General features: G+C 38.7%; 1 protein-coding gene across 8 annotated transcripts in view; it reads left to right on the plus strand.

Annotated features, from left to right (window-relative positions):
* SEMA5A (semaphorin 5A) overlaps positions 1 to 27,875 on the plus strand; it is a 353,355-nt gene that overhangs the window by 300,591 nt on the left and 24,889 nt on the right. For all 8 annotated transcript variants that reach the window (XM_074576222.1, XM_074576228.1, XM_074576225.1 and 5 more), the window contains 2 exons: positions 14,534 to 14,759; positions 26,602 to 26,820. In XM_074576222.1, coding sequence (XP_074432323.1) covers positions 14,534 to 14,759; positions 26,602 to 26,820 — 445 coding nt within the window. The remainder of the gene's footprint in view (positions 1 to 14,533; positions 14,760 to 26,601; positions 26,821 to 27,875) is intronic.

Raw genomic sequence — 27,875 nt, forward strand, 5'->3', positions numbered from 1 at the left:
AAAAATACAACATAGGCAAATTAAACCCTTTGTAAATAAACTTTATATAAACCCAACAATATTAAAAAAGCCAAAAATGAAGAGTGTTGTGTGAGAGAAATGGATTTATAGGGAGTTTTTTAGATTGCCGCAAATTAAATGGAAAATGTGAAATAGTTATTTAAATCAACAGGAGGTTCAGTTCTGACATGATTCTGAAAAATGTCAGACTCCACTGGTGGATGCAAGGGCAGGCTTCAAATTTGCCTGAACAGAGACACGTGTTGCATTTTGAGAAGCCACAGGAGATCTGGAACATCTGCGTGAAAGTGGAAGTTACGTCAGAAGCTAGGTGAGAAACCCACGTGCTTTTAGAGCAGTTTGCAAGCTAGGTGAGATAACCCACAGCGTTCAAAGTGGCAACAGAACCCTGTATTTGGGCAATTGAATCTGGTATTAAGGGTACGAGCTTTGAGAAGGTAATATCCACTCATGAGAAAATTATAGACAATTGTATATTTGCCTGTTCAGTTTCACTTGCTGAACATGTTAAGCAGAAACCTGTGAAAGTCTGATAGTCTGAACTTACATTTACTGTCACAACTAGAGGCATAGTTTTCATGTTTTTCTGCTTTTGAGCTCGGCAAGTTGTAAAAGTTTATGCTATTATTAGGGTTGCCTTTTTATTTTAGGGGTTTTTTTTGCCCACATAGCCAGGGGCTCTGACAGATAAGTTACACTGACCCTTATCACGGCGATCTAACCAGCTCACAGCTCAGCTGTCCCCCCTTGCTAGGGGTCATATTTTCCCATAGTGGAGTTGGCAGAAGCAAACGTGTCGGCATCTCGGTTGCTGTGCGATTACAAGCTATAACTGAAGCTGGTTTTGTGTTTATACATTTGACTGTAGTAGCAGTGATTGAGGTGTGGGCAGACATTCACGTCTGTCAGCTCTGCTGTAACTTCTGCCCTGGGGAAAGGCAGGTGTTCGTGGTGTGATAAAGTATTAAACTGTGCTTAAGTGCATTTTCAGTTCAGTTGTACTACTGTTCGCTCCAGTGTGCCTGGGTCAAGACCTGTAAAAGAGGTTTATAGCATAATTATTTTTTTTAACCAACCTGCTATACCCATTTTCCTCAGGCATTGCCTACTCTCTCGACATCTAGAAAAATTTTGCTTGAAAGGAATTTGGGGGATGGGGGATGTGTTTGGTTTTCCCCTTTCACTCATTTACAGAAGGCTGGAGGTCCCAGCTGACTGGAGGTTAGCAAATGTGACACCCATCCACAAGACGGGCCGGAAGGAGGATCCGGGGAACTACAGGCCAGTCAGTCTGACCTCGGTGCCTGGGAAGGTCATGGAACAGATCCTCCTCAGTGCCATTACACGGCACATGCAGGAGAACAGGGTGATCAGGCCCAGTCAGCATGGGTTTGTGAAGGGCAGATCATGCCTATCAAACCTAATATCCTTCTACAATAAGGTGACCCACTTAGTGGATGAGGGAAAAGCTGTGGATGTTATCTACTAGGATTTTTGCAAAGCTTTTGACACTGTTTCCCACAGCATTCTCCTGGAGAAACTGGCTGCTCATGGCCTGGACAGGTGTACTCTTCGCTGGGTAAAAAACTGGCTGGATGGCCGTGCCCAGAGAGTGGTGGTAAATGCAGTTAAATCCAGTTGGTGTCCGGTCACAAGTGGTGTCCCCCAGGGCTCGGTGCTGGGGCCAGTTCTCTTTAATATCTTTATCAATAATCTGGATGAAGGGATCGAATGCACCCTCAGTAAGTTTGCAGATGACACTAAACTGGGTGGGCGTGTTGATCTGCTTGAGGGTAGGTTGGCTCTGCAGAGGGATCTGGACAGGCTGGACCGATGGGCTGAGACCAATGGTATGAGGTTCAACAAGGCCAAGTGCCGGGTCCTGCACTTGGGTCACAACAACCCCATGCAGCGCTACAGGATTGGGGCAGAGTGGCTCGAAAGCAGCCCGTCAGAAAAGGACCTGGGGGTGTTGGTTGACAGCCGGCTGAATATGAGCCAGCAGTGTGCCCAGGTGGCCAAGAAGGCCAACAGCATCCTAGCCTGTATCAGGAATAGTGTGGTGAGCCGGACTAGGGAAGTGATCATCCCCCTGTACTCGGCACTGGTGAGGCCCCACCTCGAGTACTGCGTTCAGTTTTGGGCCCCTCGCTACAAGAGGGACATTGAGGTGTTGGAGCGTGTCCAGAGAAGGGCTACAAAGCTGGTGAGGGGTCTGGAGGACAAACCTTATGAAGAACGACTGAGGGAGCTGGGGTTGTTTAGCCTGGAGAAGAGGAGGCTGAGGGCAGACCTTATCACCCTCTACAACTACCTGAAAGGAGGTTGTAGAGAGATGGGGGCTGACCTCTTCTCCCGGGTGACGACGTCTGATAGGACGAGAGGAAACGGGTTCAAGTTACGTCAGGGGAGGTTTAGATTGGATATTAGGAAACATTTTTTCACTGAAAGGGTTATTAAACACTGGAATAGGCTGCCCAGGGAGGTGGTGGATTCACCATCCCTGGAGGTGTTTAAAAAAAGGGTAGATGGGGCACTCAGGGACATGGTTTAGAAGTGGTTTTTGTCAGGGTGGGTTAAAGGTTGGACTCGATGATCTTAAAGGTCCCTTCCAGCCTCAGCAATTCTATGATTCTATGATTCTATTCTATGACTAGCATGGCCTTTGAGCTAGGAAGACATGGAGGTTCATTTACATATTAACTTACCATTCTTGACTTCCCTCCTAGTAGATAATTGGAGCTTCCTAATATTTGGAATTTTTGGAGATGACAGCAATCCATCTGGTGTTTGAAAGATTGCTGGCAGACGTATTTTGCCACCCTTATTAGGCCTCCAAGTCCATACTCGGGTCTCCTACTAAGTGGCTTCATTTTCAGAAATGCAGAGCGTACCCTTTCTGCTACCTCATCAGAAGGTGCAGATGATCAAAAGCTTTGAACATGTCTCATTTATGCGGGTAAATCTATTTTCAATGGATATTTTGGATATTATGGAATAATTGCAGAGTTTAATGCATTTCAACAAGCAGTTCTGCTTTTCACTGCAGCTCCTGGGTTTGGACTGGCAACTCTGAATTAAAGTTCATGGCTCCTCATCTATTCAGTTCATACCATTTCCATCACTTACGCGTCTGTCATTTAGCAGCTGCTCTAACATTTAGAGTGTTATCTCAGGAGTGGTGACATTATAGAATTTTTTTCCCCGGTGATTTATATATCATTTAAGTCATTCTTTGGAATGAAAAATACAGTAAGAGTATTAAAATAATCAGATTTTCAGAGTAAAACCGAACTTCAGCTCTGTCCAACATTAGTTTTCTCAAATTTTGCTTCCACTTTTGGGTAAAACAAAACTTATAATTAAAAGGGGAAAAAAAACCAAAACAAGACAAGCTGCAATTGAGTGCTTGTTGTCTAAATGACTTCACATGCAGTTAATAATTTCATACTCTCAGGTCTGTTTGATGTGCTGATGATTAGTAATTGCATTTTTGCTCTTAGATTTTGAGCCTAAAATGTGAAAGCTCAGCCGAACCTAACAGATTATGTAATTGTAGAAAATAAGATTAATGCTGATCTATAGGCTGATAAAAGGATTAATTTTAATATAAAGCTGCACTGACAATATAATAAATGACCGTGGATAAATTAATAAGAATCTGAAAGTGCTCTGTGGCTGGATATAAAATAGTAATAACTGTTTTATTTTTCTGCATTACTTGTTGGCTGGCTTTTCACACAGTTGATTTTCCAGGTCAAAATATTGTGGAAGTAAATGTGTCCTCAGTATGTAAATTTCCAGAACTACTTTACCACTGTGCTTAATTTGACACTGCCTTGTGAAATAAATGAGCCATTTCTCTCCGTAGGAGTACCACCCTGGTTTCTTACGCTCAACCCCATGATCACGGGCTGTGCAGCTTTTACTTTCTTCTCGTTTCGCAATTACACATTGTTTTAGCAAGGTGTGGAGTTAGTGATACATAGTGGCAGACAAACCCAAATGAAACTTGTTTACAGATTTCTCCCATTGCTAATTTCGAGAGAAGGCACATTGACAATCATGATAGCTAGCAATGGCTCAATCTCAGAATCAGGAATCTAAGGATCAAATTCTTTCCAGCTCACAAAGTAGCCAAGTAACTCTAATGTTGCCTGTGAAAAATAAAGTCCCAGATTTGCTGCCACTTTTGGTGTTTAAAAATTTGTTGTTGGGGACCTCCTTTTACAACAAGATCATTCATTTCTAGAAGCCTGAGTGAAGGAAAACCTACGTTGCAGAACAGAAATGAAGGTAATTTATGTGTAATAACAGATTTGCAGTCATTAAAAAGCTGCAGTCTCTAAAACTGATGAGTTGACAGCCTTTTCATGCCTTTTTGACTATTGGATTATCTTCTAACACTCTTACTCTCAGTAAATACCTGAATAGCCATGATTTCCAGCAATTAAAAAAAAAAATTAATAATAACTATTTCAGCAATTTAAAAGATTTTTGTCAGGAATTACTGGGCCTACATGAAAAACTTTAAGCTTCTCAGTAAGAGTATGTGAAGCTAATTGCAAACAATTGAGTTACTACAGCAAAGTAAGTCACCCCTTATCCATCTGACTTAATCTGCCTTCTTTTGCACTTGCATTTGCATTCGTAATGAATAAAGCCACATGCACAGATCCTTAGCGTGGCCCAGCTGAGTGGTAACTCACTAAACTGCAGCTAGTCAGTTGCTTCCAATTAGCTTATCACAGCCCCCAAAATGGAACTTTGAACAACCCCCTTTTCCCCACTTCTGAAGTACTGAGTGATCAGGTAAGCGACATCGCAGCTCAAAGGAAGCTACATTTCTTTCCCTGATCTTTTCAAATTGCAGCTAATGCATTCTTAATTTTAAAGATAATGTTAAATTTCCTCTCTTTATAACTAAATGTATAAATTTTGATTTCAAACTGATGTTTACACATTAATTTTAAGTGCTGATTTAAATGCTGAAAAGATTCAGTTTGATTCATGTACAAGTAACGCATCATTTACCTTTAATGATATTTACATTTCACCGTCTACTTGTTATGTTGTTGCTCAGATTTGAAGGTCATGTCTTTCCTACTGCAGTTGAGGCCTTCATTATGTGGTGGTATAGCACCTCCTTAGATGAAATCACTTTTGAGTCAGTTTTGGTAAGTCCATGCAGTCATTTATAGCTGGACAATCCCTTCAGGCTTATGGCCTTGAAGATTTATCATAGAATCACACAATGGTTCAGGTTGGAAGGAACCTTAAAGATCATCTAGTTCCAACCCCCCTGCCCTGGGCAGGGACACCTCCCACTAGACCAGGCTGCTCAAAGCCCCATCCAGCCTGGCCTTGAACACTTCCAGGGATGGGACATCCACAGCGTCTCTGGGCAACCTGTTCCAGTGCCTCACCACCCTCACAGTAAAGAATCTCTTCCTAATATCTAATCTAAATCTACTCGCTTTCAGTTTAAACGTGTTATCCCTCATCCTATCACTAGACTCCCTGATAAATCTACTTGCCTTTAGTTTAAAGCCATTACCGCTTGTCCTATCACTACACTTCCTGATAAAGAGTCCCTCCCCATCTTACCTGTAGGCCCCCTTTAAGTACTGGAAGGCTACTATAAGGTCTCCCTGGAGCCTTCTCTTCTCCATTACTTGTCAATGTTTAGGAGTGGCAATTAAGTATCTTTGACTCCTAATTAGTGGCAAGTCCCTAACAATTAGGTGACTGACAAAAATACTGAAGTGTAACACTTAGAATTTTGGTGTACACAATACAAATGCAGAAAAGCACGTAATTGCATGAATGTGGTAAAGATCACGGAAGTAAAGTTTTTTACCTAAAAAAACCCTTAGTTGGGGGAAACCTGTTTGCTATGTTCTTGCATGTAGCTGAACATGTGATCCTTCAGAGCACATTGCACAGCGAGTCCATTTTGTCAAATGTTTCATAGACAATGGGTAGAGTAAAAGCAAAGGAGGAATGAGAGGAAGAGTTTTCTGTTTAGGCCATGCATTTTAGAGGCATTGCTTGTTTCCTAACTGTTAACAATGCATTCAGTATCTTCAGTGCTCCAAGACAGGGCGTAAAGCAACTGGGTAATTTACAGGAGATTTATGTCATTGTGGGCAAAATGTAGAAGGTATTGTTCATCAAAAGAAAATCTATGGTTAACTTAGTAAAAGAAGCCTAGAATTCAAAGTCCATATTTGAAAAGGAACTTGGTGACAAGACTGAACATTAATTCCCCTTGAAACATGTCCCTGAAAGTGAGGTGAGTGTCCACTAAAAACAAACATGTCGCCTATTCAAGACACTGAATTCTGAATAGTTATTGGACATGCAGGCAAGTGCCAGAGGAGACATCTCTAAACAAAATTCACATCCATTTCACTGAAACACATTACATTTTAAGTTTACTTCATTCTTAGTTTGAAAACTAACTGTAAATTCCACTAGTCAGTTCTTTGACTGGATTTGAGGTGTTCTCCAATATTAAGAACATACAGTGGGGCTTTTTTTGCCATTTCAGAGTTCGAGTTCCCATAGCGGCTATAGCTTGGGACTCATTCCTGCCTTAGCAGCCTGGGAAGGATGGCATGGTTGCAGGCCCCTGGTGTTGACTTGCAACTTGCTGAGGGCTTTAAAACTATCAAATTGAAAATTTGCTGCTTAGCATAGCGGGAAGCTAGCCTCCAAAGCGTTATAGTTACAGCGTTACTGTTGTTGTCCTGCTGCCTGAAAGCATTAATGATGAACCAGGATATAAAGGCCTGCAAAGAGGCAGTCCAAAATGGCTTCTCTTCCAGGAGGCTCATAGTCTGACCACGCAAGTGTTAAACGGGTGTGGAGATTCGAGTAAGGGCGCTGTGTTAGCAGGCTGCTCTGTACATGGGGTACAGAAATGGGCTTCTCTAGTAGTAGCACTGGGATAACACCAGGGATGCCTGGAGGATTGCTACAAATTGAGCTGTCAGCAGGCAGCCTTGCTGCTGTGGATTTACTATGGTTTTATGACTTTTCATTTCTCTACAAGCAGTGTGCAAAAATACACGTAAGTTCTTGACGTGTTCAGTTATTAAAAAAAAAAAAACTACAAATCTTGACAAATGTGTCCTGGTTTGTGTCACATAACAATTTAATTTGCTAGGTGCGTTTGAGTAGCGTGATTAATTGTAACACAGGTCCATAAATGGATTAGATTTAGAAGAATCCAAATTAACTACTATGCCCCTCTCTCATATATATTTTTTTTTAAATCTCTGTCAGACTAAAGAAGCTTTTTCTTCCTTGGACATTTCTAGTTTCATTTTACATATGGGTTAATAATATGAAATAATATGGAATAAATGTTTATCACTCTAAATGGTTCTCCGGTGCCAATGTGAATGTGAGCATCCAAGAAGCAGTACTTAAGAATTAGAACTGTACTTCCGCTATGCAACCAGGCCAGTCTGCTTGCTGAGGTGGAGCTGAAGATGCTCCTAGTCCTCCCTGTGCCTTTGAGATATTCATTCAAGCTACTCACGATTAAGTGATTTCATTTTTTGTAACAATTTCCGTCACAAAAGCTTGACTCATTTGACATGGAATGTAGCTTGTAAACATGGAGTTACACAAATAGCTGGTAGAGAAAATGTAAGAGGAAAGTGGTGGCTTTCTTCACTACAAAATTTGATGGTTTTATGAAGAGATGATGAAAGTAGGAACTTTCCTTATCTAAATAAAATGAATGATGTTGAATATAAGAAGGATTTGAGTCCTGAGCTCCCAGTCTGATGACCTGCTCAACAGGCCCTGAACTTCTCCAGGGAAAATGGTTCCAAATTAAGCCTTTAATTCCTTTTAAGTTCCCTTTACATCAATGTCATTTTTTTTCAATTCTTTTGTTTAAAATACACAAAATTGAAACAAAAGCTTGTGCTCAGTCAGTATTTGCAGTGAAAAAAAGAAATCCATTCAATTCAGAAGAGACCTGTTCCTTTTGTGTAGGGTAAAATGATTTTCCTCCCTCTATCCATCAAAATATTTTTAAAAACATGTTATGAACACAACCTACCTACCCTTACTTTACTGCGGTACAGGATTGCATCTCTAACTCAGGTGTAATCTCTGAAGTCCTGGATTCACTGGAATCAATAAAACTACTCCCATTGATGTCAGTTGAAGCTATAATACTGCCTATAAGCTGGGACGTAGATGTGCCTTTACATGATTAAAATACAATGGGAATCTTAGAAATATTTTTTTGGGTTTGTTTTTTAAGTAAGTATAGCTTTGAAATTTACATTGTAGAAGATGTTTTGCTTAATGACTTGGACTTACTGAGGTTTGGGTGTGCTTTCAGGTCATGCTTTTGAAATAGTATCATGATAGAAAAATAACAATCAGGTAAGGTATATCTAATGGTATTTGTTTGAAGAACCTGGCTTTTTATACTGTGGAAATAAATAGAAGCATGATCAGGGACTTACTTGTCTTTTGTTTGGTTTACTTTGAAAATGCTTTTCTAAATGGATAAGACTTTACATTTCCGTAATGAAAATAAATGAACCATTTATTTTTTCAAGTTCAGTTAGTGATTTTCCTGAATGTGTTTTTCAACCACTACAGCATGAAAGTTATCTATCTTTAGGTTCTTGGAAAGGGAGAGGGTATATTAATCCTTCAGAAAGCATGTTTTGATGTGTAAGCAAGGCCCCCTATAAATGCGAACTGTTTTTCTCTCGAGTTTTATAACACTGTTACATTCATTTTGGCCTTTGTTTTGATTGCGTGTGAGACCTATCCTTTCCTTTGACTACGTATTGCTGTCACAAACTCAGAGCTTAGGAGATGGCTAAGAGACTCAGGTTCTTTTATCTTACAGCCCTGTCGTTCCCAGGTGACATACTGCGCCATTCTATTTATGAAGCAGCAACATTCTTTTCTACTGATGTCTTAATATCTGAAAAATTAAATAAATATTTTGCACCAGACAAACTGAAGTTTAACACAGTGGAACAAAAAGCAAATATTTATAAGTATTTTTTAATCAATGGACCGTTTGGTAATTCCAAAGGCTATTCAAGAACTTATACAATATAATAAAAGCAAATCACAAAAGATAACTGTTGGACTGAAAATATTTAAATGGACTGTTAATGTTGATTCAGCTGCCTTGTGAAGATAGTCTCCCACACTAACAGATGAGAAAAACACAGATGAGAACAAAAGACGTGCATTCAACATACACATACTATATATATCAAAGAAATAAGAGTTTGTTAGGAGAAATCCCTCCATAATATAAACATATAATAGAAATGGGAATAGAGCTCTCTATCTGAAGTCATTTTTTTATAAAAAATTGTAGTTCAAATATAGAAAAGATTTTAGCCTAGTTTCCGAAGGAAGTACCAGACTATCATGATGTTTGGTTAATTAAAGTCAAACTTAAACTAGGAGTAAAAGTGTCAGAGATTCTCAAAATTTTCAGGAATTTGATTAAAGTGGCTATGCAGAGGCAAAAAAAAATCAGTCTGTTCCATGTCCTCCATGAGAAAACAGTAGAATTTTGTTCTACGTTATTTAGCAACAGTCTGCTCCAGTTTGAAATAAGATGTTTTGGAAATAACATTTTAGTTGTCCTTTTCTAAAACAATATAACTAAATAATTCGAAATACATCTTGGTACAAAACATGACAATATCCTTTTTTCATTATACACAAATATTAAGAAATATTATTTAAAGACAAAAGCAAGGTCAATAGCATAATCAATGTTTATGTTCTATCATTACAAATTATGTCTTTAATTTATGATGCCTTTTCTCATATTACTACCAGTATGCGTCATGATAATTTTCTAATGTAATTTATCATTTACATAGATACGTATTTTGAGATGTATGTTCTAATTTTATATTTAGTGTAAAATTCCCAACTAACTGTTGAGCTGTCCCTTGAAATTTAGTCTTTAAAGGTCTCGTTGCATCTCTGCCAGGCATAGCCAGCCATAAATTTAACAATCTTAACTGACTAAATCCACTCTCAACTAAAAGCAACAATATGGTGAATTAGGCCACAAGTTTTAGGACAGCTTGTAAGGAGAACTTTGAAAATGTGGTTGACTTTGAACTATTGCAATGATGTTTTTGGAGTCAGCAAATGGCCTCAAATTGTTCTGAGTCCACAAGTGTACCCTAAGAACTAAAGTACTTAAACCCATCCTATGAGCCCCTGAAGTTTTCCTCTGTGGGTATCTAGAGACCCCTCCCAGGAGGGCTTGACCTCATCTCTTCCTTCTGTCCACATGGAGCACATGAGGTGGAGTTTTGGTTTTGGGGGAACCACTGATTTGGTTCTTCTCAACAGCTCTATTGAAGCAGAATGCTTCAGTGCTTTCCTAGTTCTTTCTTACCAGTTTTGCTGAGAGGAGGCCGCAGTGTTTCATCTCAGACTTTTATTCTACTATGTGGCTGCTTTGTTATTGTATCTATGGCTCTAGCTGGTCGAATTGCTTTGGAGAGGGCCATATTCCTGAAATCCCACTTGAGTAAATTGTTTACGCATTGGACAGGGTGAGAAGAGGAGGATAATCCAAGCAGAGATAGCAGTTTCCATATTTCCAGTCCCTGACAAATCCTTCCAATCAGACTATGTCTTCATGCTAGCAGCACTAAATATACCCATGTGTGATCTGGATTACACTTTTACTCTCCCCTCCTTTACTAACTTCCAAATCTGAGACCATTCAGAGCAAGATCATTGTTCTGCTTATTTTGTAGCATCGGATCACATCCGTGCTTTCATCAAGCACAATGCGATTTTTGATTCCTCTGCGGCAGACGCGGTAGTTGGTAAAGCAGTGCAGCACTCCCTGTTTGTGAGAGAAGCCAGCAGGCTCTGCCAGGTCATTATTGGTGCCAGAACTTCTTGGAGTCATTCATTGCTAGGATATTCTTCTGAATTTTCTCAGAGAGATTTTTACTGCTATAAATATTTTCTGGGCAATCTACTTGTACTTTTGTTTCCCCTGCCATTCTGAGCCTTTCATGGGTGTTATCCACTGGTTGAACAGACAGGCATGACAGCAGACAAACTTTCTTATAAGCTACACACCAAGCAAGAAGACAGGAAAAACTAACAAATGGTCTCTACAGATACTCTTAAGGAACATCTTTCTTTTCTGGCTCATGTAACAACATATGAGTATGCCTTCTGTTAGGGTGTACGAAGGGACACTAATTTCTTGTAGTCTGTCTTTCTAGAAATGAATGAGCTGGTCTGTTCATCTCAAACATGTGTTAGCAAAGCGGCGTTCAATACATTGACACTAAATTAACTTCTTCCTCTGTTGCTTATTTTTATCTGACAACGGGTTCATTGCATATCTCACACATTCTGCTTTTCATGACCCTCACCTGTCTACACCTCAAAGACCTCCTACTTATAGCAGCTTTTATTTTTGATTGAAACACATCAATACAAAAATCAACAGCAAATGAGGAACTGAAACTTTTAGATCATTGTCACTGTATTGAAACGAACATTGTAGTAGCTGCTATACTGATTGAATTATCACTGCTTATATGCTACTAGAAAAGAGCTTGTGTTTCAAGATGTTTGAAAGTGATATAGCACTTCTCCCAGGCTGTCATTGAATTTTTCCAAGACGTTTGCCTTTGCAACAGAAAATACTTTTATTTGGAAAACTGAAATATATGGCAAATGTTAAATGGATTAAAAGCTGGCTCACTAACAAATTGAAAAATGTGGTGCTAACGGATAGATACAGATGACTGGGATGTGTCTGGCAGGGTCTGCCTGGAATCAGTTCTTGGGTCAATAGCACTTAACATTTTTAGCAACAGTCTAGACAGTGATATAAGACATCTTCAGTAAAGGCTGACTACGACAGAGATTGTTGAAGTAGTAAATAATATGCTAGTTAATTGCAGAAGAAGCTAATAAAACGTATTTTAATATTGCCAAACAGCAGCCTCTTGTATGGGATAGGAAGCTATATGTAGTTGTAAAGCTGTGATTTAGAGAAGGACAAGTTATCAAAGATAATTGGGTCTACTTAAGCTCTTTGTGCAATGTTGTGGAAGGAAAAAGCACTAATGCAATAAAGTATGTATTAAAGCCAGACTGTCAAGTGGAACGGGGTCATGATTGCTTCTGCATGCTGTATTGATAAGGCTGCTTCTAGAGTGCCAAGTCAAATTTTGGTGTCCAGTCTTAAGGAAAATACAAAAGGAAGACATAGGGATACACAGGACCTGGAGATCAGGTTTTAAATCCTATATAGCTTTAAGTTCATCTTCGTTTGTCATTATGTATGGGTTACTTGGGCATGAAAAATTTGTAGGTACGGGATAAGGAACACTTTCAGTATCATTGATAAAGGTGCAGCAAAATTCAGTGACTGGAAAATTAAATTAAGAGGAAAATGCAGCCTTGAATTAACTTGCAATTCGTTAGCTTTGAGAATTACTAAATAGTGGAACAGCTGATGCGGGGAGGTGATAGACTCATCAGTGCTAGACATCGTTAAAAAAAAAAAGAAATGGGAAAGACAGAGTGCTCTGGCTAGAAGATGCGCTGTAATCCAGCCGCTGGAAGGGACTGTGCGTTGGAGGTGAATAACCAGTTGGGATAGCAAGCGGGGTGGTTCTGGCTGTTGCTGAGATCTGTTAATTTTATGATTTCCTTTCTACAGTTCATGTGGTACGAGGAGAACAGTGGTACCTGTTCTGTCCTCAGTCTAAAACATACATGATTTAAACAGTTTTCTAGAGTCACAAAGAAATTACTTCCCCTGCTGTATACAGGACCAGACAGTTTGCTTGTTCCTTGCTGTCTTCTGATCCAGAAACCAGTCAAGGCTGAAACTCAGATCATGGAAAGGTTGATCCAGTCCATTTTCATAGATGGTCCCTGAGTATATAACTCATGTGGTCACCGTTGTAGTGATCACCAGGTTTTAAGGTGGGAAGGGACTTTGCACAGCCTTGAGGAGTGAACAGCAGTGGTCCAGCTGAAGTCTTGGGGCTAACAGCTCTTTCTTGCCTGAAGTACAACACTGTGAAACCAGGAAGTTTGTCGCAAGTTCACCTGGTCTCAGAACATGAGAGTCTTAAACGTAGCACTGGGCTCTCCCGTGCCTTGCTGTGTTAGTGAGGCAGGGGCTTCTGGGGGAATAATTTTTTCCAAACTCTAATAAATGGAACAATTAGAAAAGCTATCAGACAAAGAAGCTTCTTTTAGATCTGAAATAGCAACACAGCGTTTAAACCAAAAGAGAGGTTGAAAGCAATTGTTCTCAGTCTAATTGGATATGTTAATAAGTTAGACCATCTGAGAGAAAAGGTAGTGGACTGAGGAAAATATGAGATCAAAAGGCTATTATCACCATGAGAAAGAGAGGAGCAGGTAATCTATTGCTTGTTGGAACATGGTGGTATCAGCTGGGGTAGGGACTACGGAAGACGAAGGTTGTACTATGTGATAAAACCACTGTTTCTATTGTGTCCATATTTTGTAGTATTTAGTGGAATTACAAACTTAGTATGCTCCCTTTCAGAAGGTACTTTCTGCCAATTACCTCTCTGAGAGGTCATAGGTAGAGAGATCATTTAAAAAATTGTCCCACTGGTGCCTATTTCTTTTTCTCTGTAATAATTTGTCAGTGTGAATTTATTCTGATATTTAATGGTTGTTTAATTTCATCCGTATAGTTTACAAACCACTTGCATCAGGTAAAGCGTATCATGCTCTGGGAAATGCTCCGTGTACTTCCAATACACCTACAGATCTTGATGATGCTCATCAGAAGACGTAGATTGTGGGGCTTGAGAATATTGGCAATTCTCCATTTCTTTCTTAGGTGCGATCTGTTGGTGCATATCAGTCCACAGGGAATTTGCTTCTGATGATGTGTTTAGCAGTTCTGGATCTGTGGGTAATATGCACCTCAGGGAGCCAGATTCTGTGACAGAAATAATTTTTTTGTCCATTGTCCCCTTGTAATGCCTAAGCAATATGCAAAATGGATAGTGGTTCATTTATGCATATGCCACTAGATTTTACCGAGGAATTGTTTGCTGGTTTGTGTCTTGTACTTGCAGTTTATCAGAATTCCTCTTAATTAAAAGCTTTAACATATTTAGCTACACCTTATTTGGGGCTATTAATTATAAAGGATGGGCTTTATCATGGTACTTATAGTGTTCAGCTTACTGTTTTTATGGATGTAATAGATCTAATTTGTACTGGTATTATTGCTTTTAGCAGTGTGATACTGTGCCTAGAAGCAGAAAAAAAACACTTTCAGTTTCGGATTGTAATTAAAAGTTCATTGATGATCACTGCTATTGGGAATGCTAGAAAAAATATCAGAGGCTTTATTATTGGTTGGCTTTTTGTCTGAGATTTTGAGAGGTTTTGTGGTGTTTTTTTAAAGTCATATTTTATGATTATATTCATTATGACCATTTTCTTTCAGGAATATCAGCCTTGTAACACCAATGCCTGTCCAGAGTTAAAAAAGACAACTCCTTGGACGCCTTGGACCCCAGTCAATATTTCAGACAACGGTGGCCACTACGAACAGCGTTTCCGATACACCTGCAAAGCGCGCTTGCCTGACCCAAATTTGCTGGAGGTGGGAAGGCAAAGGATTGAAATGCGTTATTGTTCCAGCGATGGCACCAGTGGATGCTCGACAGATGGTAAGCAAAGCTCAAGTGGCTACATGATGCCTCCCGCTAGCGAGGTGTCTGCAGTTCCATTTTAAGCACAGAGTGGAAGTTTTTGCTTGCTGGTGTTTTGCGTAACAGAACTGATAATGAAAAGAAGGACATAGTGATCACAATGGGGAATCTAGCTTCTACTGCTAGACATAGCTTCGTCATTCAGACTAATCAAATGTCTTTTACCACCGATTATGAGATTTTCCAGGTTATTGTAATATTCTTTACAATAATCTCCAGGCCATGACATGAGAGCTCAGTTCTTGGAGGATTCTGTCACATCCTTGTACGCTCTCGGGTTTTTACTGGAGGAGAGTTTGTGCAACATTAATGTATTTGATAAATATTTAGCTAGACTATGTAGTATTGATGCTGAGAAGAACTTTTTGCTTAGTAATTTTGAAGTAGCAACTGTAAGATTCATGCAGGTGTTTAACTAAAAAAGGAGTTTATGAACTGGGTAATTTCTATTATAAAAGTTTATGTTATGCTATTGCTAGCAATTCAAAGTTCTGTTTATTTCTGAGATGGAAACGTAAACTCCTTCAAAATCTTTTCAACTTTAGATGACTTTAAATTGGAATTATTTTATTTCAGAATTTTGTTCTTTCCCTATCACTAATACGTAGTTTTGAATAAATGTTATGTGTATATATATAAAAAATAAAAACTAGGAGAACTTTTGATAGTCACTCTAATTTTACTAATACATTTCATTAATTATCCAGTTTTAGTTATATATCAGTGTTTCATATTAAGTGTTATATTTTAGTTATATAATCTAAGGAAATACTGATTTTTAATTATTATATTTTAATATTTATCGTCCTGCTTTCCACTTACATAGCCATTTGTATCTTCACAACACCCAGGTTAGCTGAAAAACTGTATAACTGAAGGCATTGAACTTATCTAAGGCCACAAAGAGAGAACAGTTTCTGAGTCCTTGGGCTTTCTAATTCTCAATATTTTTTTCAGACAGACCAACTATTCTGCAAATCAGTGTTAAGCATTTTCTGCCTATACTGGGTTTACGTGGCAAGGTTTGGTAGTGGGGGATGGGGGGCGCAGCAGGAGTGGCTTCTGTGAGAAGATGTGAGAAGCTTCCCCCATGCCCTTCATCCTGTGTAAAACCTTAATTGATTCACATTTTTTAAAGAAATGCATAGTAGTAAAGTGTGCAAAATAATAAAACAAATTCTGCGGTACTCCAGATGAGACTTAGTTTCATACTCTATGTCATTTGCATTTCAGGTAATCTACAGTCGCCACTGTTTATTTTCTAGGTCTGGATAGCAAGGCAGATTTTGGCATGGAGCAACTCTTGTAACATGTGTTTCTTCTGTTCTCCCGTTTTCATTCAAATTAAGCTTCAAACTAGCATTTAGGAAAGATTTTGCTCTGCTAGAATTGGTGTGTGACCTACCTTTCTTGTCCAAAATAAGCCTTTTGGGTGCCAGTGCTGCTTTTTGCTAACTTCCAGCACTTCGATATTTATGACACCTTTTTAAAATTTCATGAGATTAAATGAGAAAGAGAATATTTTTTCCACCAGATAGTACAAAATTAGGAGAGTTACCACAACAACTAGAAGCAGATCTACAGAAGAATCCTGGTATATTCTTGTCTGAAGCTGACATGTCCTCACTTAAAAATAGAGTATATGAAAGCCACCTCACTACTCAGAGAGCAGGTTAGTACGACAAACCAGTGCAAGAGCCGGTTTGTCCTAGACCACATTGCAGCAGGAGAATGAAGTATGGAGACACCTTTCTCAGCTCTGAAGTCATGAACATAAGTCATCTCCTGGAGTTGGATGCATAAGATGACTCTTTCTTACAGAATATAGCCAGAAGTAACAGTGCCTACATTGTGTTAAAGTGTTCAGGCAGAATGCAGAAGACAAGGGTGTGGGTTCAGGTGCGTTCTTTGCCTGATTAGCTTGAAAATTGTTCTTTCACTTCTGAACATCAGATTCCTGAATTTCCTGCTGTTGTAGTGTATTTGCTGCATCTCGCTGCATCTGCTGCTTTGTTTCATTTGGAAATAATCAATCGTTGGACCAACGTATGGGAGGGACCCTGTTGCATAGTAATTGAAATGTTCATTTGGGAGAAGGATTTTTGCTGACTAATCCCAAAAGTACTGAATAGTTAAATACTTTATATTGAGTAGTCGACAGGGCAGAAACTATTATACATCTGTCCATTCTTCCTAGTGAGTGCCCTCATAACTTTGCCATTAATTTGTGCTTATTCCTTGATTCTTTTTGGCCAGTCAGTCTTTAACTATTCTGTAATGAAAGATCAAACCCGATCAGTGATCCTAGCAACTGCATTAACCAATATGCTTCTGGTGAAAAGAGTTACTGTTATGTCTCCTTTAGCCGCATTTTATTTTGAGCCTGTGTGCTTAGGCATTTTCTGATTATGGATGTCAGAACAGTATGGAGTAGAACATTTTGGGGGAGACACGACAATTTTGATTTGCTGATGTGATGTAACTTACTGACTGTCTCTAAACCGCAGGACCAAGCACTTCCCTACTCCCAGGTTTGGATTTGGGTCACCACGTCACCCCTTTACTGCTCCTTGATTTCATGGGAAGAAAATACATGAATAAGAGTCATGTAGTGTAGCTGTAGCTTTTGGAACAGAAGGGTCTCAGGTGAATGGGAAACCATGAATTTTGGCAGACACCTTCACAATTTCTGGCTAGATAGCAAGGAAACATCATAACTTACTTCCACCTGATCAGAGCCTGGGTACTGTGAGACATTCTTTTCATTATCTCCATGTTGAACTGTAGCAATTTGCTGGCTTTTATAGAAAGATTAATACTGGTACAGCATGCTTGGCATACCTCATTACTAAAGATGTGCTCTGCAAAGATCAGTTCTCTGTTCTTTGCAGAAGAGAGCCATTTGTTAGACATTTTCTTATTGCCTATAATCTCCCACTGTGCAACCATAGTCATGCCATGTTAAACAGAATCACGTTTCACTGTCAGACGTTAGCAAAGCAAACTTTCTTTGCAGTCTGAGCTTAGAGGTAGAATTTCTTGCCAGAAACCCACTAGAGTCCTCCTGAGTGTGGTAAGATTTCTATCTCAGTCAACCAAGCAGTAGCATTTGCACGCTATATTCATGCTTTTCTGATCTGAAGTTTGATTAAGAGGAAAGAAAAATACATTTTGTTCTCAGCCTCTGGGTTTTCATATAGTGCCCAGATAGGGAAGGGACAGCTATTTCAAATAAACTGAGAGAGATCGTTTATATTGTTGCACATCTTAATGCAAATATCTGTACAGTCCAGCAAAGTCTAGAAATTACATCACCATAGGCTTTAATGTGTGCTTATGAAACATATTAAATATCTACATTAAACATACCAACTGACTCTGTGTAGGATTATCTGACATATAAGCACTATGAATTGCATTGAAAACATAAGTGTTTAATCCAGGGATAAAAATTTCACAACGTATGAGGTTACCTGAATTTTCCAGGTTGAATTTATCTCACCTAATTCTGGACTCCATTGTAGTCTGCAAAGACAGCAAGCACCCCCAGGGAATGAGGGATCCATCTGAAGATAAGCATCTGATATAATGGACACAAATCACCCTCTGGAGGTGCCATTTTCTTTCCATGGTGTACACAAAGGAGACAGCAAGGATAGGCTTAGACAGGACACTTGGATTTGGCACAGCCAGAGTTAGATGAGGTTAGATCCCAAAATACTTTCAGAAAACAATTAAGCAAAGACAACCCTTCTAATTTCAGTCAGTCTTAAAGAGTCTTTTATTTGCTCTTTTCCTTTTTTAAAAGTTTTTTTGGGGGAGTGGAGGGGTGGGAAAGGAGAATAAAATCTAAATAAAAGTCACAAATTCCTTAAAGGAGAGAAAGGCACCTGGAAACCTGAATTTGTATTCCCAGTTGTCACTGCTTTCTCTATGCCAAACTTTAAACAATACTTATTTTTGAAGGCAGGATGTAATTTTGTCTGAAATACTGTTTTGGTGGCCCCAATCTTTTGTGAAGATATTGATTAAATCCTAGTGTTACCTGCGGGAAATCTGTAGTGCATTCAGGGGTTAGTACAGAATAAAACAGGTGGTGATAATCAGCAACGTCCTGTAGTCAGGAGGAGTACATGTTGAGATGTTATCTCTTATACTGTCTTATTGAAGCTAAACTGTGGTATTCTGAGATAAGAACAAAATGAATTGTGGAATTTAGAACTGAATTTGATGACAAATTCAAGTTTGATTGACAAACAACAACTCTTCAGTGGAACTTTGGGATTAAATATTTAAACCCAGAAAAGCTAGGTACAAGAAATAAAGTTCTCGTGATAACATAATATCCTCAATCTGCATACTATTTGGGGTTTTTTTTAAAATGCATTAATGTTTGTTACTGCATTTTTCCATTTGAATTTTACTGATTAAGTTTTGAAGGTTTATAAGGTTTTTATAAGTTATAGGTATATGGACCTAAAAGTATGTAAGTTTTATGTTTCAATGATATTGTCAAATACTTGCAGAATATCTTCAGAAAGTGACAACACTGAAACAATCTTTGATTTTCTTTGTTCCCTGCTGCATTTTAAACAGAGTTTCATGCTGTCATTTAGAAATTATTCAGGATACTTTGGCTCCAGATCATCTTTTCCCAAAGTCATGAACCTTGACTGCTTGGATAATTGAATTTCCTTTGTTAAGTTTGAACAGGAGGACATAAAGCATAAATCAGTCAAGTAATATAATTTATCAGGTGTCACTGCTACTTCTCTCTTATTTAGAGATGTATTCCTTAGCTACAGGCTAGGCTAGAGAATTATTATACATATATGTGCTTTATTAGAACCTTGCTTTTAAGGCAAATCAGTTGAACTTGGCTGGGAATGTTGCAGTCTTCAAGAAGAATCAGGCCAATCAAAATCTCATTACAGGCTTTTGCAAAGGCAGATTTATTCTCCTGTACTAGCCAGAGCAGGAGACTTTCATGTTAACATGTCTCCAAACAGGATTAATTTCTTGTGGAGTTATAAGACTATTCCAATTGGACCAAAAAGTTTTTAAAAATTACTTAGAAATTGTCAAATCATCATTGGTCTAGTGGAATGTGTCCCTGCCCATGGCAGGGAGGTTGGAACTAGATGATCTTTCAACCCAAACCATTCTGTGATTCTGTGATCTTGATTTAGATCAGAATTATGTAACTTAATTAGACATTTTTTTTCTGTTATACATGCTTGCTAAGTATAATGGAATAAGTAAATCAGCAGCAAAACAGTGCTCATTTCTCTGTAATTTTACCCATATTGAACAAAGCATAAACACTTAAAATGAGAAAATAGTCTGTTTAGATGTCAGTTCATATCTTCTGTCTTCCCTCATCTTAGAAGTTGATGGTTATTTTGTGCACAAAATCCCTATGATTGCTTCTACTGAAGTTTTTGCAGTACTTGTTACTTCTGGAAATTTTTACCTTAGGGAAGCACAGCTGCCTGTTTAAAATTGTACTGGGATTAAGTAGTTAAAGTCCCTTTTCTGGCCTCGGTGTGCAGCAGTTTATTTATTGAGTATGACTTCTAAACAACTGAAAATAAGCCTGTTGGTAAACTGCAGGCAGAATTCATACATTCTAGTTGTTCACAGAGCTTTAAGTCAACCATAGGCTTTCTGAGAACAATTTAGTTTAAAACATTTGAATCTTGAACCTGTCATAAATGCCGGTTCTGGATTTGATTCACAGCTGTTCTGTCTGTCTTGAGAAAACTATTCATTAATTCACTGATGATGCTATGACTGATCATTCTTTTTGCAGATTTTGCAACTATTTCTGTAGATAGACTTTAAATAAGGAGAGCTTAGGTCATGTTTTAGCAACCAGACTTTTGCTGTTACCAAGCCCAGGGCATTGGCCCTTGCATTCTGTTTTTGCGAGATATTTTCATCTTGGGGGCAATAAAATGAGAAATACAGAAGGATTAATGTTGTTTTCTGTGGCATAATCTGGTTTCTGTTCTTGGAGGTGAATATGGACCAATCAGAATGTGACCCAAATGGCAAACAGAGGCAGCAAGCAAGAAAACCACAGTTTTATGAGAAAAGTAGGAGTTTTCATAGTTTCATGCCACTTGATCTTAGTTTTAATATAATTAAAACTATAATTTATTTATTAATTAAAACTATTTATTAAATATAACTAGTTTTATATTTATAACTTCTCCTACTGAATTTGATGTAAACTGTGATACAGATAGGACTCAGTTCTGTATAGCCACTTACTTTCTGAAGAAGTTTTTCTTGAAGAAATTCTATGGTGTAATCTTTCGGTTAGCTTTGTATTACAGCCCCTGCTCCCATCCTCTGTCCCTACCACCACCTCAACTAATAAACAGGACTTCTTAGCTGAAGGACTCAATTATTCTTATTCTCCATCCGTTTTCCATAGCTTAACGAGTTACCACACATCGGTTGGCCAAAGAAAGCAAGCGGTGGTTGGACTTTCTTTGCATGGAGAGTTACAAGAGCTGTGCAGACATGTAATAATTAGATCATGAATCCTCTTTTTAGTATGTTTGTATATATATATATGTATATGTATGTGTGTGTACGTATTTATAATACATGCATGTGTATAAGTAGATATTTGTGTGTGTGTATGCATGTATATGTGCACATGATTTATTGGATTGTCCTCATGCTGGTACTATGCTGGGCAAATCAGAATCATAGAACAGTTTGAGCTGGAAGGGACCTTTAAAGGTCATCTATTCCAAACACTCCTGCAATGAGCAGGGGCATCTTCAACGTGATCAGGTTGCTCAGAGCCCCGTCCAACCTGTCTTTGGAAGTTTCCAGGGATCGGGCATCTACCACCTCTCTGGGCAACCCGTTCCAGTGTTTCACCACCCTCATTGTAAAATATTTCTTCCTTATATCTGTTCTAAATCTTTCCTCTTTTAGTTTAAAGACATTACCCCCTGTCCTATTGCAACAAGCCCTGCTAAAAAGTTTGTCCCCATCTTTCCTATAGGCCCCCTTTAAGTACTGAAAGACTGCAATAAGGTCTGCCCAGAGCCTTCTCTTCTCTGGGCTGAACAACCCCAACTCTCCTAAATTCACCAATACTCCATATTGCCTTTTTAAAATAGCATGTGAAAGTATCAATATTCTAATATTAAAAACTCGTTAGGGGGGGTGCCTTTATTAAATATTAGCTATATAAGATATTGAACAACTTTTATTTAAAAGGGTCTGCATATTCTGAGTTGTAACACAGTGAAAATGCCTCAGAAGTACAAAGTCTTTAAACTGAAGGGGTTTCTTACAGAATTCTGACTTATTACTTTAATTTTCAACTATGTTTTCTTTTCTCTTAGATTTCTTCTCTAGTATCTATCTATTTAATATTGTATCTGCTGCTATGTTTATATCCAATCATTTTGTTTAGGTCACACATTTTTTTGCATTGTCTACGAAGGAGATATTTACAGTTTTTTTAGAAATGCAGGGGCTGCATTGATGGGATACTTACACAGAGGGAGTTTACTGTCACTGCCAAATGTTCTCTTTAGAGTTTTGTGTTCAGAGAGGCAGTCATTCTGTGCCTTGCCATCTTTTGAAAGAAATAATCTTCCTTATTCTTTCCCTTAATGTATCTGAAAGAGAGGACCACCTGCTTAGTTTCTCTCCCCACATCTTGAGGCCTAAATTCTTACAATACTCAAGAAAGATCCTTAGAAGAATCTATAAAACAGATTTATAACCATATGTTCACAGTGTTCTCCTGTGACTTCTGAATACAATCAGCAAAGGAGATTTTAAGGTGTGAAAAGTATGAATATGCAAGCATAATCGGAAAATAGTCATGTCTTGAATAATCAGTCAAATCTCCTCCTTAACAGAGAAAATGGATCGTGTTTACTTTCCATGAGAGTCCAGGTAAAAGTAAAGCTGGGATAGAGACTTTACCATTTCTACTTTTTTTTTTCCATTGTATTTAAATATCACTGAAGCGTTTAGGTTGAAAGGGACTTCTTGAGATCACCTAGTCCAGTCCCCCTGCTCGTTCAGAATCACCTAGTACTGGTTGCCCAGGACCTTGTAAAGTCAAGTTTTCAGTATCTCTGTAAATGGAGACTACACAACGCCTAAGGGCAACCTGTTCTAGTATTTGACCACACTCCCAGTAAAAATGTGTTTTTTTGTGTTGAGATGGAATTTTATGTTTTAATTTGTGCCCATTGCCTCTTGTCCTGTTGGTGGATACTACTAAGAAGAGCCTGGCTCCCTCTTTTTTATCCCTCCCATCAGGTATTTCTACACATTGATGATTTCTACACATTCTACACATCTTTTCCAGGTTGAACAGTCCCAGCTCTCTCAGCCTCTTCTCATATGAAAGATGCTTGAGGCCCTTAATCATCCTTTGGCCCTACCTTCGATTTGCTTCAGTAAGTCCGTATCTTTCTTGGACTGAGGAGCCTAGAACTGGGCCCAGCACTCCAAATGGGATCTCACCAGTGCTGAGTAGAGAGAAGAATTACTTCCCTTGACCTACTGGCAAGGCTCTTCGCAATGCAGCCCAGGAAGCTGTTGGCCACCTTTGCCACAAGGGCATGTTGCTGGCTCACAGTCAGCTTGCTGTCCACCAGGACCCCAGCATTCTTCTCTTCAGAGCTGCTTTCTAGATGGTTGGCCTCAAACTACTCTTGCGTGGTGTTGTTCTTGCCCAGATACAAGAGTTTGATTGTTGAACTCCATGAGGTTCCTCTCTGCCTAGTCAAAGTGTGACACAACCCTCTGGTGTATCAGCCACTCTTCCCAGTTTTGTATGATCACCAAACTTGTCCAGATCATTGATGACAGCGTTAAACAGGATTGGACCCAGTACTGACCCTGACCCCTGGCATACATCACTAGTGATTTTGCTGCAGCTGGACTTTGCATGACTGATCACAACCTTTTGGACCCAGTTGTTCAGCCAATTTTCAATCCATCGCGCTGTCCACTTATCTAGCCCATACTTCGTTGGCTTGTCTATTAGGAAATTATGGGAGACAGTGTCAAAATCCTTTCTAAAGTTGAGACAAGTCCACTGTTCTCCCCTCATCCATGAACCTAGTCAACTCATTGTAGAAGGTTATAAGGTTGTTCAAGGAACAAATAGTACTGTATTTCCAGATTGTAAACTGATCTTGTTATTTTTAATGTCATTAGTGTCATAATGTTATTTTTTAATGTGCATTTTCTGTCTGAAGAGAAAATTCTAAAGGCCCCTCTATGAGCACTGTATGAATTACTGTAAAACTGTGAAAAGACTGCTCCTTGTAATTAATTTTTTAATGCTGTGGAAAGAAGAAAACACAGGGGAACACTTGCTGCAGACCAAACTCCACACTGAAAAGATTCTTTAGAGTATTTTTCTGTTTCAGAGCTAAAGTGCCTCAGAGCTTTCCCTTAGAAGATTCCCCTCCCCACTGCCGAATTTAAATCACAAGAAATCTAATATCATAATGTCAAATAAGGTCACACATTTTCCTTAGAACTGAAAAAGCTACACCTGTACTGCAAAAATGTCTTCAGAACATCCTCATATTGGTATGATGTGGTGAACACTGCAGTATTTTATGAAGAAAATGACTGGCAATCTGGTCTGGTTAACACTTTTGATCATTGTTTGCTTTTCTGTTTATTTAATAACAAAAAAAACCCCTTAATTTGAAATGCTGTTATTAAAAAAACACTATTATATTGGTCTCTCAGCTCACTGTGTGCATAAGCTGGGCATTTCCATGACCAAAGTGATACAAAATTGCAAAAAAAGGATCTCTTAGAGAGCTGGAAAGTGGACCTCTACTCATCATTCCCATACTGTTTCTCTGTAGTTGCTTCCTTTTTGGATTTGAATGTATGTCATGTTTCTTGATATGCTGCTTTTAATATCTGTGTAATAGAATATGGCTCACCAGGGGAGAAATAGTTACCCTCTATAATCACTGGAAGGTTTTACCCATTTTTAGTCATTTTTATATTGCTGTTCTGCTGCTTCCTTATTAACTTCAACAGTTTCTTTTTACAAGTATTTCTGTGTCGCTGCATCATCATTCCAATATTGCTAGTTGTTCTTGTGTTGAATAAAAATATGCAAAGTCTCATCTACTTTGGGATGAAAGGGCAGAACTTAAATGTTATTACTAATGGCATAAGCACAGGTAGAAATAGGGCATAATTGTTTCAGTACTGGACACCACAAATGAGGGGCTCCTCCATTCTGGTTATCCAGAGTACTGGTGTTTTTCAGTCCAGGACTCCTGTTGGGCAGGCTCTTCACAATGTTCCTTGTAGCTGTTTCCAGTACGTGATTCAGTACATCTTCTGCTTCTTTAGCTACATTTGATAATCCCACAGTGTCTGTGCTTGTGGGTAGGGCATAAAACGATTTCTTAAGAATAAAAGTTTGTGCTTCAGTTTAAGCTGCAAGCAATCCCCCGCATTTCTCCACTGTTGATGATACCATTCATCGGGGCTTATATTAGCAATACTGAAGCTCTAGCATAGGCAGGCAGCCACATCCTCTACTGTTTTAAGTACCATTCACAGGACCTTCTCTTATCACAACTACTTAAATAAGTGCCTGTAAACAAAGCAGCAGCTGGCGGTCCATCCATCATAGAGTTTCCAGTGATGCTAGCACTGGGGAAGGTGAACTGCTTTGGCAACAGTAGGAAACCCCAGTAGCGTTGCTGGAGATGCTTAGAAATAATGCTACAGCCCAGGAGTGAGTTTGGTGTTGTGCTGAGTACAGTTGAGGGAGTCTTTTTCCATGCAGAGCCAAGCCTGAAAGTGACAAAGATACTCAAATTAACTGCAGATTATTAGAACCTCACCCAGGCATGTTGGTTGTATTGTGTCAACAACATTCTGTGTGTTCCCCTTTCACTGGTAAATAGTGGACTTCAGTCTCCATTGCTGTTTAATCTAATGCCTTTTCTCAGTACTAAACTCACTTAGAAAAGATGTTTTCCAGTTGCCAGATGGTTATTTTAACTAGGAAGTATTCTATCGTGTATGTTGCCAAAAGGCTGATTTCCATAGCTTACATGTGGTTTAGTACACTTCAACTCAGTGGAAAATAAACTGGTTTTTGAAGTGGCAAAAAGTGTCTCTCCCCAAAAGGGCAGTCTCACTAGACTTTGTGGAATTATTGCTGTACACTGTCTGAAGTCTGACTATGGTTAGGATAAGTACAGAGCATTGCTTTCTAGGACACTCATGAGATCTCTGGGCACAGCAAGCGCTAGTGGAGGCAGGCTGGGTAGAAAAGTGAGCAGAGCCCTGCAGCAGGACCAGGGGAGCTGGCGCCATGAGTGGTCACAGGCAGCTCAGTCCTGTGTTCTGCGCCTCCTTCTTCCTCTAAAACAAAGTCAATAATACCTATGTAATGTATTTGGAAATTTTCTGGTGACAATGCCTGTGCAAGAGAAAGGTAATTTTTATTATCCTCAGGTGGAATAAATTCACTTTAGTTCAGTCAGTGCAGCTGTAAAGCTTTAACTAAAGAGTTGGATCCAAGTCTTCACTCTAGGTCTGTGCAAGTGATTATGAAATTTCTATTATGGAAGAGATTCTAGAGATTAAATTAGGGTTTGTATTGTGAGACTAAAGAACAAGATACTCCTGGTCATATTACTGTGAGAAGTCTAGGAGGAAATCTGAAGAGGAAAAGGTTGTTTTGGGATGAGATACTGTTTTAATTCAGTTTTTGTTTTGTTTTGTTTTGTTTTTTCAATCCTTATTTTATTAGGATTGTCAGGGGATTTTTTGCGTTCTGGACGATATTCTGCGCATACCATCAATGGTGCCTGGTCACCCTGGTCTCCATGGTCTCAGTGCAGTCGTGACTGCAGTAGAGGTATACGAAATCGCAAACGGGTCTGCAGCAATCCTGAGCCCAAGTACGGGGGACTTCCTTGCCTCGGCCCATCTCTAGAGTACCAGGAATGCAACATTTTGCCTTGTCCAGGTAAGAGTCAAGTGAAATGAGAGAAGTATGTGAAAATAAAATAACTCATCCTCAAGGCTATATTTTGCAATAGTTGTTTTTTGTGGGTTTGGGGTTTGTTTTATGTTTTGAATAAAACACACTTCAAATTTACCTTTATAATGTAAGTGGATTTGGATAAGATACCCAAATGATGTCAGTCAGTTTATTGTCAACAATATTAATAGCTATGTCTTTTTTCACTTGTGTGACTTTGACTGTAAAAATACAATTTCAATAAGTAAAGTTATAAGAGAAAAATGGCATAAGAAATCTGTCAGGACATAAGAAATCTGGCCCATTCGTTATTTAAACTGAAAATATCAGTTTCATCACAGTGGTTGCTGGCATTAAATCTGTGCTAGCTTTTGAGCATAGAGAGCCTCCAGCATATAAGGTTCAGGACCGATCACCAAACTAGATGGTATCTCAAGTAGGCCATAAAGATTGTTCTTGGAATCTTGAGCGTCTCCTTCATTGAAAGTTGTTTTATGATTCTATAGAAAGGATTACAAGTAGAATATATGTTTTCAAGAAAGTACTTTGCTTTATAAATCATTGTTGTATCTTAGACATTTGGGGAAAAAACAAATCTTGGCTTCAGTCACCTCTCACCCGTCATAAAACAGACATCCAAATTCAGAGGCTTTTGAGCTTTGCAGAGGCTTTGTGGGAAAAGACAAGGGAAGGATATAGGAGAACACATGAAGAAATGAAAGTGCAGTTGGAATAGGAGGAAAGAATTCAAAATACAAAATGACAGAGAGGAAGAAGGATAATGACTGAGAGACTCAGTTCTTTCCAGTATCAATAAGTAAATTTAGAAATAAGCTTTCATACATCTTTAATTGTATTAATTATGTATAACAGTGCTGCATATTTTATTATTGAAGACCTGGAGCTTTTGGCATTTATTCAGGTGTGGGCTTGAAGGGTTACTATGGCAATATACATATTACATATGTATAGGACACAATATACATATGTACTATAGTAATACATACATGTGTATGTGTCTTTATTTATGTCCATATATA

This window comes from Larus michahellis, chromosome 2 (assembly GCF_964199755.1).
Source record: "Larus michahellis chromosome 2, bLarMic1.1, whole genome shotgun sequence".
NCBI lineage: Eukaryota > Metazoa > Chordata > Aves > Charadriiformes > Laridae > Larus > Larus michahellis.